General features: G+C 44.9%; 1 protein-coding gene across 2 annotated transcripts in view; it reads left to right on the top strand.

Annotated features, from left to right (window-relative positions):
• LOC119445358 (2-Hydroxyacid oxidase 1) overlaps positions 1 to 13,274 on the top strand; it is a 56,038-nt gene extending 42,764 nt beyond the window's left edge. For both annotated transcript variants that reach the window (XM_049663225.1, XM_037709668.2), the window contains one exon: positions 13,148 to 13,274. In XM_049663225.1, coding sequence (XP_049519182.1) covers positions 13,148 to 13,246 — 99 coding nt within the window. In that variant the 3' untranslated portion in view covers positions 13,247 to 13,274. The remainder of the gene's footprint in view (positions 1 to 13,147) is intronic.
• The last annotated feature ends 425 nt before the right edge of the window (positions 13,275 to 13,699 follow it).

Here is a 13,699-nt window from a genome sequence, read left to right on the forward strand (position 1 = left end):
GTGAAGTGCCTGCCAAAAAGGAGGCTGGATTTGCGGTCATGACCGATGGGTCCTTCTTCTCAAAAGCTAAAGTAGTCATCTCGGGTGTACTTAGGCAACATAAAGGGGTCTGTTTGGCTAAGGTCCAAGCTAAAGCGATTGAAATGTGCAAAAAAATGAACCTAGACAAGGTTGTAAAAAACATTGAGAAGAACAGAGGCAAGAGTTTAAACGTATTTTTTAGCGTGAAGACGCACAAAAATAACATCCCTTTTAGGGTAATTGTGTCTGATAAAGGGACATGGCAGAAGGAAATAGCTGCGTACCTGCTAAAATCACTAACTCTTCTCGACATTCACGACCCCTTCCTTGTGAAGAGTTCAGATGAAGTTTTAGAGTTCGCAAAAGCGCATTCTGACAAGAGGCTCAATGCATTCTCCACTGACATAAAAGACCTTTATTACTCTATTCCTCAGACTGACCTGTTAACCTGCGTTGAAGAAAGCATAGATGAATATGGTGCAGTGGGGTTTCGCAATGAAGCCGCAACTTCTGTTCAAAGGTTTTTAGCACTACTAAAGCAATACTTGACTTGAACGTTTATCCTGTGGGATAATGTTCCGTTTTTACAGAAGCAAGGAATATGTATCGGGTCTTGTTTGGTACCTGTTCTGACTAACCTATAAGTTGCAAAACTAGACAGAGTGTTGGTTGAGAGACTCAGGGAAACGTAAGTCTGCAGAGCGTTCCGTTATGTTGATGATTTTCTTTTGTTTCTTGACTGCACCACTCAGTGTTTCCAAAAAGAATGTGAGGGTGTTACAAGCATAATCTCTGAATGTCTTAGTCCCCTTGATGTTACCTTCGAAATGCCAATAGATAGGAATATTCGCGCTCTCGATCTAAAATTTTTGCTGTTTGACGATCACATCTGCTGGTGTTATCAACCTAGAGCTAACAAAGCTCTTTTATCATACATTTCTGCTCATTCTAAGCTTATTAAAAGAGGCATAGCAAAAATGTGTTTGAGTAATGCTCTGAAGAAATCATGCCCTCATTTGACGTCCTCCAGTTTTCAACAACAGCTAGTGCGTTTTAGTGCGTCAGAGCAACGCAGTCAAGAGAGCATTGTTCCTTGACGACAGCTAGCGCCGAGTCCGGTAAAAAGAAAAATTTCGCCGTAATTCCATACATTCACCGCCTATAACATAACCTGAAGAAGATAGGACGTCGGGGGAAGGTTGACGTTGTGTTCTCAGCTCCAAATAAGCTTATCAGCCTGTGTGCAAAAACAAGACCATATGATACAAAAAAGGACGCGTGCGAAAAGCAGCATAGAAAAAGGTACGTTAACTGCAGGAAATGTGTTATTTACAGAATACCTTTGCAATGTGGAAGGAGTTATATCGGACAAACCGGCAGATGCGTCAACGATAGGCTTAGAGAACATGCCAATAATGTTAACAAGCCTGTGGCGGATGGCTTCCTCGCAAGTAATTGTCACCAGTGCGGATCACAAAGCGGATGCCCCGCTTTGAAGATACTGTCATTATCGGGAGAAGCAAATTCGAACTAACTCGTCTAATCATTGAAAGTGCTCACATTGAAAAGTTCGGTGATACCTGTGTTAGCAAATCGTCTTGTCATTATCCACGAAAGAGTTGGAATTCCTGCGCGTTCGTTAAACATGATAGTTCTCCATTGCTATTATGCAAGTGTCATTGTATCATTTTACCATGTGCTTTGTTATCTTGCCTTATCCTGCAAGTATCTTAGAATATTTGACTATCATGTACCGTTTGAGCAGACACGTGCCTGTGAAGCAAGTGGGGAATGAAAGGAAAAATTGAGGGTACAAAAGTGGTGACCGTCCCGGAAATAAATCGTTGTTGGAAGTTAGCGCCTGTGTGTGTCTCCGTTCCTCTTCTACGTCCGCGTGTTTTTGCGCTACAAGAAGAAAATCTGCAAACATGTTACACCAACAAGCCCATATGTCTACACTGATGGACTTAAAACTACGAGATCACTCACCTGTACCCGCTGACGTTGTGCATGTGTCTCGGCTGAAGCCTTACTTTGCCGCAAGTTCCCTTCTAGTTAGCGCCGCGACGACGCCTTTACAGGCGGGGGTTATGTTACGAGGCAATCGAGAGTGGCGCCAGTAAGAAGAAAACGATTTGACACGTGGAGGTGGAATCGGCCTCGACAGCCATCTTGTTTATGTGTCGTTGCCGCTCTTGTATACATTCTAAATACATCTTTATCTGTGACTTCCGCATCGTAACAATATGTTCATGTTTGCTTTTGCGCGCGTGAAACTATGCTTGCTAATTTTGTTAGTAAGCGAATGTCTACAAGTTTACACGGCTGATAAAACTACTGTTCTTACTTCGTATAGATGTCTGCTCATCGATGCTTCACCTTTCGGGCGAAACCGCGACTTCTTCCAGTCATTGTGCACTGTCAGAAAGACACTGCCGTGTGCTGGTGAGGTTTCGATTCCGTTTATCTCTGCTGCGCTGCATTTACTATTCAGCTTAAAGGGTCTCTGAAATGGTTCGTACAAATTATGTATAGGCGTAAGCTACAGTAAAACATTAATCCCCCAATTTAAGTGAAGCGTCTCATATTAAGAGAACTACGGACAATTACACATTTGTCTCCTCCCTATCCATGCTTTGTCTCCTCAACTCGTTTGCAGAGTGATAGGGGCTAAGCTCCGCCTTCACTGGCTCTGCGCCATGAAGCGACGTCGTACTATCTACTTTAGGTTCTCTTGCAGACAACGCGCGAAGTCTCGGTCTCCAACCTATCCGCCGGCTGCCTGGCCGTCTATCGCCCGCGAGAGCTATCCAAGCAGAGTGCGTTGCGAGCGTTCTGTCACAGCGCCGAGCTTGTCCGGTATTCCGGTAGCCACAGGCGAGTATGGCATTTTGACGGATGGGCGGAGGCGTAAACTGAAGCCCCTTCGTAGCGCTGTGATCAAGAGACGTTAGCGTAAACGTGAGCGGCCTGCTCGGTGCAGCCACCTGGTAGCGCAGAGGTTTACCCAGCCAAACACAGAGCTACGAATCCTATAACCAAGTGTAAAACATTTTAAACATTTAAAAAGACGCGTTCATGATTACGCTCCTGCCGAAAATTTACACCAGCAGCAAAGTAGAATGCACTTGGTTACGGCTATATTTGCTCTGTGCTTGTCTGGTCGAGCTCTGTGCAACCAGGTGGCTGGGCACTATACATGCCGTTCACCTTTGCACCTCCGCTCAAGCGGTAAAACGCCCAATCCGTTTTCGCTTGTGTTTACCCGAATACCGGACACGCTAATACTCTCTATTGTGGTTGTAATCATGCGGCATGAAGCGAAGGCCGCAACGCGTAGATGCTGGCGCCGGTCGCATACCGACAGCCCTATGCGCTGCAGCCACTCCGCTCGCATGTTGCCTTGCAGAGGGACACGATGTCGCCGATCGCTAGATTTGCTGCCTACAACGTATTAAGGGCGATCCATGGTGTCCGCGAAACGAAAGGTCGAGATCAACACTGACCGCGCAGCTCGCGCCAACACGGAAAACAGACAAAACAAGCAGACGGCTCTTGCTGTGTGCCGGGAGTGCTTGAGTGTAGTGATAAATTCTGTTCTTTTGATGAATTGTCGTTGTGCATTCTCTTTCTGTTACTTTTTTAGACAAACAAATTAACCAACATGCCAACTGTTACAACATATTCCTTAAAGTTGGAAACGTTATCGATGAAGCGATCCGGGTAACCAATCTGATAACTCGCCCAATTGACGTCAATCTGGCAAACAACGTCAGCACGTTTGTACAACATCGTTCTTATCGTTTCAGGGATCCCTTTAAGTGCACACTGAAAAACAAGATTTTCTAAGAAAAAATATCTCTGTCCACACATTCTATAATGTATGCAGGCTGATTAGTTTAATATTACAACACGTTATGAGAAATGCTATAGGCGAGTACCAAATTCTAAGAAGTATAGTAACAAGTTGTAAGAAGTGTGTCTTACAGCGTCGTGCGGCTTGAATGAGACACTACATTTCTCGTGCAATTGCTGCTAAACGCCCTATCTTTATTCTATTTATATTTTGCAAGCGTAACGATCCGGAACAATCAGTGAAACACTTAGAATTTGGAAGCCAGAAACAGGCGCTGAAACCTAGCTGTTTTTAGAATTCAGGAATACTCAAATGCAGCCCAAATAAATCAAACTCTGCGCTAAGAACTAAAGTTATAGACGATGAATTTTTCAGGAAGCTTGACGTCACATGCAATTCAAGTGGAAGAATTCATTGCCTAAGCAGACTAGTTTAACGGATATCTGTGATTACTTACTTTCCAGATTTCACGGAAATATTGCTGCCTGAGACATAAATTAAAACAGGCTCCACCTAACACCCCATAAACAGCTCACTCATCCGACCGAAACTGTAATATTCATGTATTCTATGGGATCCTTACACCAACACTAACACAGAAACCTTGGAAATAAAACAGCGCTAAGCCGCGCGATAATTTTTTTACAATATACCGCTCAACCGATTCCCCTGCAGCCAGCGAAATGTGGAGACATACCATTCGCACATGGATTGGTTGGCTCATGACATTCAAACATTGCAGCTACGAAAGAAAATTCACCGAATAAAGTTTATTTTCTTGCTGAAAAACAATAACTTTTCTCTTGGTCCACACATGTATTTAAAACCACTTGTAGCACGCCGACCAAGGCGTCGACTCGCTGAATCTTTAACGCCTATCTCACCAATACTAACATTTTCAATTATTATTTTTTTTTTCACTTACAGTAACAGATTGGAACATTTTACCTGCAACACATAGGTGTAGCGCACTTATGTTGTTGATCAAACATGTGGCTAAATTCGTTTTCTGTTTCTAATACGCTCCTTGTTCTTACGCATATGCGTAGAAATGTAATTTTTGTTTTCCTGGCTATGTCTTATTGCATCTTCTTCAGCTGCTTCATTGTTTATTTATTTTTTTATTTATTCATTCCAAACTGCTAGCCTGGGTGCCAGGCCTTAAGCAGAAGTGAGCACACATAATTTTCGATGGCAAAATAGTTGCAACATATAACATCACAAATATAGGGTGAGAAAATACAAAAATAACTGAACACAAGGAAAAACATTGCAACATCTACAATGAAATGCATCATTATACAACCAACACAAAAAAAATCAGGATCGGTTTTTGGGTGCATTTATAAATTAATAGACAGTTTCACATTCTCCAACATCAGCTGGTAGACAATTCACAGGTTGTTCTTGGAAAAAATAAATTTTTGAACGCATAAGGGCGATTTAGAAAATCTATAACTTTCTTAGAATGGCAAAAGAAAACGGCACATTCAGATGCTGGTTTTATATATAATGCCTTATCAATTCAAAATTTTTCATGAAAAGCTAAATAAAAGAATTTCAGCTTTTCCGTACTTCTTTGTAGCCCTTCAAGTTCCGCTTTTTGTAAGAGGAGTGAGGGTGACGTCTGCCAGCTATGATAATTGAAGACAAATCGGATAGATCTTCTTTGAAACCTTTCTAGTTTTTTATGTTGAACACGTCAAAAAGATCCCACACTACAGCTGAGTATTCTAGCGACGGTCTAATAAATGTCTTGTAAACAAGAAGAAGCAAGAAATGCCACGCGGAATGTCCGCGGGGCATTTCCAAGCCTCTTCCTCAGATCCCCGAGCTTTTTCATATCCCATTTTTGATGTACTCGACATGGTCATTCCATTTTAGGTCAGATGTGAGTATTATTCCCAGGTATTTATGTCTAGATACCTCTGACAGAGCATGACCATCAGTGCGGTAAGTAAACAAAAACGGTTGTTTTTTTCCGCATCACTCTCAATGCGACTGATTTTTTTGTAATTAATCGTCATCTGCCAATTTATACACCATGTGTGTAGTACGGTTAACGCGGTGTTTAAACATTCTTGATCACTCGGACCGCGCATTTCTTGATATAGTATGCAATCGTCCGCAGAAGTTTTATTTTCACACATGCATTTTGTATGATGTCATTGATAAATAACAGGAAAAACAATGGCCCAAAATGGAACCTTGTGGAACACCTGATGTCACGCGGGCTGAGTTTGAGTTTACACCATCGACTGTTGCACACAGGCTTCTCTTGGAAACGTATGCTGCTATCCACGCATAAAGAGTCGTTTTTCAGGATTGTTTAGAGTTTAAGCAGTAATTTCTGGTCACTCAAATGATCGAAGGCTTTTTTTAAACCTAATAATATAATAAATATTTTGCCATGCATATCAACCTGCATGGCTGCAAGGTCATAGACTGTCTCAACGAGCTGGGCTACCGTTGAGAATCCTTTGCGAAAACCATGCTGATGGGAGGTAATTATGTTATTACTTTCAACGAAGACGGTAAGATGTTTAAATATTACATGTTCGCGAAATTTTGCCCTCTGAAAGAAGACACAAGTCAATGATCATCGGTTTTAGGCACTGGTGTGATCTTAGCATGCTTCCAATCGTTTGTAAGTTCAGCACGTGAAATTCAGGCTTTAAAAATCAAGCACAGTTATTTGGCACACCATTCAGCCTACCTTATAAGGAAGGCGTTTGGTATGGCATCAATCCCTAGCGATTTCTTAGGATCTACGTTAAGAAGAAGAGACAGTACGCTTTCTCCGGAAATAGAACCATTTTCGATAGCTATGATTTCGTCATAAGTGGCGAAATCAGAGATAACATAATTATCAGACGTATAAATTCAGCAGAAATAATCATTTAATGCTTCTGTTATTTCCCCTTTATCAGTTCCGACTTCGATATGCTTAAAACTGGCCTTTTTGGGGGGCGAAAGGTATCGCCAGAACTTCTCTGGTGACGTTAGACGGAAATTCTTCAAATATCCGCTTTTATATTTTTCTTTCGCTTTATACAAACTGTCAGTTAGCTTTATATGCGTCTCAGTTATCTTGTCCATGCCGGACACTGACAGTCTAGACTTTTGTTGTTTTCTTGCCTTTTGCACTTTATGTCCTAGGCGTACGATTTCTTTCGTCATCCAGGGGTTCAGAAATACCTTTTCGCAACTATGAACCAACTAGCACTCATCAAGTTGTTACCAGGGGTTCAATTGGTATAGTACCTTGCGCTTATGGGGAACGAAATTATTAATACATTTTGCCACTGGTTCCCTGAAGAAGCGCCACAATTCACTGACAATGCAGTGATTTTGTCCAAAAAGTGCTGAAAAATAAGAAAAAAGAATCCCCTAAGGTGTCTAGAATGTCCACGTCGCAAGCACGCGAAAGCACAGGTACAATGCTCGTCTTTGTATCAAACTTAATGACAAATCTTAGCTGGTTGGTTATACCCTCTGTTTTATGGTCCGAAATGCCATCATATTGTAACACGGAAAGCGAGAGGTAAAATATTTATTTACAGGTGCCTATACACATACAACAGGCAATATGGCAAAATCCACACAGGAGCCGAGGCGGGCCTTCATCGTCTTCCTTTCGCTGCGTCCTCGAGCGCTCGCTTGGGTCCCGTGACAGAACCCCGAGGCGGCAAGATCACCGATTCGGTGCGGTTCTAGGACTCGAGAGGCTAGTAGCAAGGGGACGGCGGCTAAGGTTCGCGGACATAATACGGTTTAAGCCGTACAACGTGCACAATTGCACATTGTGGGCGGCGAGTCGACGATGTCGGGGTTTGGAGGGGTGAAATTTCATAGGCTTGTCGAAGAACATGATAAGGGCCTGTGTAAGGCGACAGCAGTTTTTCTGAGACTCGGCGCGTTGGAGTCCTGAGGAGAACTAGGGAACCGGGCGGAAAATGGTTGAGCCGGCGATGCCTGTCGTATAAAGCTTTCTGTCTTGCTTGCGATGTGGCTAATCAGTGGCGAGCAAGCTGGCGGGCGTAATCAGCTCGAGCAATGGCGTAGTGAGCACACTCAGTTGTGATAGACGTATCAGAAGGCAGTAGGGTATCCATGGGTAAAACTGGATCACGGCCGAGGAGCAAATAAAATGGGGAAAAACCGGTGACATTGTGGCGTGATGAATTGTAGGCGAACGTCACGAATGGAAGGTTACCGTCCCAATCGCGATGATGCGGGGACACGTACATCGACAACATGTCCGTGAGCGTGTGATTTAAACATTTTGTGAGGCCATTAGTCTGGGGATGATTAGCAGTGGTGAGCTTTTGCCGGATTGCGCACGATGTAAGAATGTCGGCGATTACTTTTGAGAGGAACTGTGGGCCTCTCTCCGTAAGAAGTTGTTTAGCGGCACCGTGATGAAGTATAACATCGCGCAACAAGAAGTCGGCGACGTCAGTTGCGCAGCTTGTGGGGAGGGCGCGCGTGATCGCGTACCGTGTAGCGTAATCTGTTGCGACGGCGATCCATTTGTTCCCTAAGTAAGACACTGGGAAAGGGCCAAGCAAGTCGTCACCGACGCGGAAGAAAGGCGCACACGGGATTTCCAGGGTTGAAGGGGACCACTAGGGAAAATGGTGGGCTTCTTGAGGCGTTGGCAAAGCTCCTGGCGCACCAACCGATACATGCCGGGCCAGTAAAATCGACGGCGCGAGCAGTCGTATGTAAGATCAACGCCGAGGTGGCCCGCCATGGGTACGTCATGAAGTTGAGCAATGACGGTCGGCCACAACTGTTCCGGAATAACAAGCAGGAGCTAGGGGCCGTCAGGGAACATACTGCGACGGTATAGTATTCCGTCCCGGAGTAAAAACATGCGGAGGTGACAAAGGAACCTACGTAGAGGCCTTCGGCATCTGCCGAACAAATTCGACGGAGCACAAGTGCGGGAGTGGTTTATCGGCGGCATCTTGGGGCCGAGGGAGTTCCAACTGTGGTAGACCAGCGGCACAATCGATGAGGGACGAGTGGGACGAGAGGAAGTCATTGCCAAGGATTAGTTCGTACGCGCACTGGTCCAGAACGGCGAACAGAACTGTGGCATTGTGTCCAGCGATGCTCACGTGGGCGGTGCACATTCCAACGACGGGAGGTGTACTGCCGTCGGCGACACGTACGGCGATGGAAGTAGCAGGCAAGAGCACTTTGCGGAGGCAATGACGAAGGTGCGAACTCATTACTGATATATGTGTGCCTGTGTCAATTAGCACCGACACTTTCACACCGTCTGCTTCAACGTCCAAAAGGTTTCCAGTTGTGGGCACAGTCAAAAGAGGATTTTCAGGTCAGGCAGGCGATGCAGCGGCACCTCTGGGCGCTGCATGTTTTAGTTTTCCGAGAAGCGTCCAGCGGAATGGGGCGAAGGGGACCGACGGAGTAGTGGGGAGCGTGACCGACGATTACTTGGCGACGGTGAACGGGTGGAACTCCGTGAGGGCAAGGTTGCGTCATTATGAAGCACTTGAGAGCCCTCCCCAAATGTTGGGTATCTGGAAACTTGGCGGATGTTGAGCAGGGAGGACAGATACGGTGGATACGTCCGATTGCGGCAGTGGCGAGCAATGTGGCCAATCCATCTGCAGTTGAAGCAGATCGGCCTGTCATCACGTGTACGCCACTCTGCTGGGTATCGGCGATAAGAGGGCTCCCGGTATCGAATGGGCAACGGGTCCATGGCCGCACGACTGAATGCACTAACAGGCATAACAACAGCGTGCTCCAACTCCTGGCGCACAAGCGCTTGAATTAGAGCAATGTTTGGTCCAGGCTCGTGGTTGCGGCTATAAAAAGCAGTAGGGGAAGCGACCTCTATCTCGCGTCGAATGATGCGCACCACGTCGTCTGTTAGAGGAGCTTGGTGAGGCAGCGGGGGGTCCTCGCAAGAAGTAGCGGCGGTGTTGGGCAACCGGACGAACCTCTACTGGATGCGGCGACTCTTCGCTTGCTCAAACCGCCGACACTCTGCAGTAACGTCAGCCACTGTGGTGCAGTTCCTGAAGACGAGTAAATTAAAAGCATCGTCAGCAATTCCTTTCAATATGTGGCCAACCTTGTCCGATTCCGACATCTTGTCATCGACCTTCCGACAAAGGGTCAAAACATCCTGAATGTAGGCGATGTAGGATTCGCTAGTGGTCTGCACTCAAGAGGCGAGTTCTTGTTTCGCGGCGCGCTGACGACCACCTGGCTGACCGAAAAGATTCCGAAGCTTCTGCTTGCAAAGGTCCCAGCTTGTGAGCTCCGCTTCGTGCGTGTCGTACCACACGCGAGCTGTGCCTTGCAGGTAGAATACAAGGTTTGCCAGCATCAACGTGGAGTTCCAGCGGTTGGAGGCACTGACGCGTTCGTACCAGCTCAACCAGTCGTCTACGTCGACATTGCCAGTTCCGGTAAACGTACCGGGGTCACGAACTTGCGCTAAGATGACGGATGGTGTTGCAGACGGCGAGGCAACTGCAGGCGACTCACGTTGACTATCCAGTAGTCCAGTCTGCGTCGCCATTGTCTTCGGTCGCAAGAGGAGTCCACTGCGGAGTTCTGTGTTGTCGTGGCGTTACCCCGCACCTCCACCAATATGTAACAATGAAAGAGACGTAAAATATGTGTTTTAAGGAACACGTACGACAGGCAATATGGCAAAATCCACACAGGAGCCGAGGCGCGCCTTCATAGTCTTCCTTTCGCTGCGTCCTCCTGCATGCGCTTGGGTAACGGTCCCGTGACAATATATTTGCACATCTGGACTACAGCGGCATGGGCCTCTGCTAGCAAGAAAAAGGTCTAAAATTGTGCTAGAGCCGTTTAGAATACGAATGAGCATTTTTACCAACGGCGGCAGATCATGGAACAGTAAAACATTAAGGAAAAGGTACGGAAGTACTTCAGAGGACCTCTGGAAACTCTTCTGCCCAATTCACCATAGCAAAATTAAAATCACCACCTATTAATAAGTTGCAAGCCTTAGTTTTGTACATACACAAAAATTCGTTCAATTGATCCACAAGATCTTCACAACAATTTGGTTGTGTTGGGCTGCTGAGCACGAGGTCGCGGGATCGAATCCCGGCCACGGCGGCCGCATTTCGATGGGGGCGAAATGCGAAAACACCCGTGTACTTAGATTTAGGTGCACGTTAAAGAGCTCCAGATGGTCCAAATTTCCGTAGTCCCCCACTACGGCATGCCTCATAATCAGATCGTGGTTTTTGCACGTAAAACCCCATAATTAAATTAAATTAAATCAAACGATTTGGTTGACGATAAAAAAACCCATAACATCATTGAGTTATACTAGAAAAACTTAAACGATAACATTTGATTCCCCTGATCTCGGGCAATCGCATCACACTTATTGATTCTTGAAACAAAATGGCGGCGCCGCCCCCACAGGAATCTCGGTCGTTATGGTATATCCTGTAGCCCGGTGGTGTTATTTATTATTATTATTATTATTATTATTATTATTATTATTATTATTATTATTATTATTATTATTATTATTATTATTATTATTATTATTAAGTTTCTGTTATTATTAGCATATGTGGCCTGTGCGCCATTCTAGGTCAACAGCTTTATTTACTAAGCTTCGGGCGTTTATGTTCAGACATCGAAACTGTTTTGCTACTTCGCTTTTACGTCACTGCTTATCATGAAGCCTGCTGCTGCACCGACCACGGGGAATCATTTTCATATGAAGACTGTCCCATTCATACATCTATCGTATGATCTTGTCGTATGTTAGTTTCACCTTGGCGCCTGCTTTCCTGTTATCGGACGCACGATCCCATAAGTTCTTCCGGATTTGCCGAGTGGCCGCCGATAAGTCCTCTGACACTAAAGAAGCAGTTCCTTTCAGCTTAAAGCAGTTTTTCAGTACACTTCTTTTCTTCCGGTCATCTATGAATTTTCTAATTACCGGTCGTGGTTTATTTGGCTGCGTGCGCCCTATTCTATGCAGTACTTCTACAAAATTCACTTCTACACCGAGTTTATTTTTTAAACAAGTCTTCAACTACGATTGATTCAAGTGAGTTCCCTGTTGCTTCCGATCTTTCAGGGATTCCAGAAACCAGAAGATTGTTTTACCTACTTCTATCTTCAAAACTCGCTAACTTTCTTTCCAAATCCCTCAACAGTTTTTTTTAGACTGGATAATTTGGCATCCAGTTCCTTAACGAGTTACATTGATGTTTCAACTTTCTTGAGTTTCAACTTTATTGCGTCTAATCTTTTATACAGTCTTTTGGCCCTCAACACCTTCTTTTAAAAATTGTTCGGTAGACGGACCTGGATTGGATTCTATGTCACCGCAAAGTTTCAGCAACGACAACACTATATTTTGTGCATGCGGGTAACACTAACCCAAGCTGTTGGGGTACGTCAGCTGGATGAAGCGGGGATCATTAGATTTCACTGTATAAGGCTTGTTACTAACCTGCACTAAGTAAAGTTATGGGTTGGTCATAGCTGTGACAGGCGGCCAGCCGCCGTGCCCACTAGGAGCAAGCTGAGGAGTCGAGTTGCCTCTATAGGCGGCACTCGATGATCACCTGTGGCGTCCAAAACTTCACACACAGTGAAGGCTCTTCTGCGCAGTCGCCGAGATAGAAGGGTGCATAGTTGTCGAAATCCATTGTCTCGTGGGATGTTTTGGCCGTCCATGTCGCACGTAGCAGGAGCAGCTGCTGGTAATGGGTTGCTCATAGCTGTGACACGCCCACTTGCTTATTGTCCTATATTGAATATTATCCCACTAACTTAGTGTCCTATGGGTGCTGCATTTATGTACATTTGCTTTCAGTTTTTGCATACAACTTGTTCCCCTCCTACTTGGCCCCTTTTGTGCTTGCAGTTTGCATATAAATAAAAATATTTAAAAATTTCTTTTGTAGCAACTTCATCGTTTTGGTCATAATAAGTATGCCAGTATTTTATTGTGCTTTTATTATTGCGGGCATTTATATTTAATTTGTGTGTGTTTAAGAGAGGATCGAATACAAATGTTATTCTGTGTGCAGTGCCTTCAAGTAAAACTTTTGCAATGCCAAGAATTATGTGGTGCACTAAAGCATCAATACAGCATTACACCCTGACATCCTTCTTTTGGTGCAACTGTTCTTTGATCATTTTTCTGCTTTCCCCTAACGCCTCTGATGCTGAGATTACGTGCAGCAGCTAAATAGGCTTGCTCACTCGCACATGCAGGTTGCCGCTCCACATGCGATCTCACGCCAGACCTCGTGGTTCGCGAAGAACGCTACTCCAAGCTGTGACTCGGCTTTCTTTCCTCTCATAGTTCATTGAATAAAACAGGGAATGTGCAACTTGCAAAGCTTCCGTGTGTGTGCAACTTGTCCGAGCGTTCCGTGTGTGTTCCTCTTCTTTAGTGTTACGTGAATGATTGTACTCTTTATTAGCGAGAATGTGAAAGCCACAGAGTTTCTTATAATAGAAATACAGAGGATTGTGTGTGGATGTTCGGTAAAGGCGTAGAACGCTGTGTTCTTATGCCTAATATTTGACAAACTCAAGTTGAACAAAAAGTTTTACATAAGGAATGATCTGGAAAATAAGCGAATCCTATTATTGCAGGCACAGCGAACATTTACAGATGCTACTGGGTAAGTTGATCCATTCCTAAGCGGGAACAGCGAACATCGTTTCGGGTAATAATGATTCACCCGCCCGGTTTAGGAAAACAACTGCACCGCTCTCTGCACTACCGTATAACTCGTATAATGCTACCACTTTCTTTTG

This window comes from Dermacentor silvarum, chromosome 3 (assembly GCF_013339745.2).
Source record: "Dermacentor silvarum isolate Dsil-2018 chromosome 3, BIME_Dsil_1.4, whole genome shotgun sequence".
NCBI lineage: Eukaryota > Metazoa > Arthropoda > Arachnida > Ixodida > Ixodidae > Dermacentor > Dermacentor silvarum.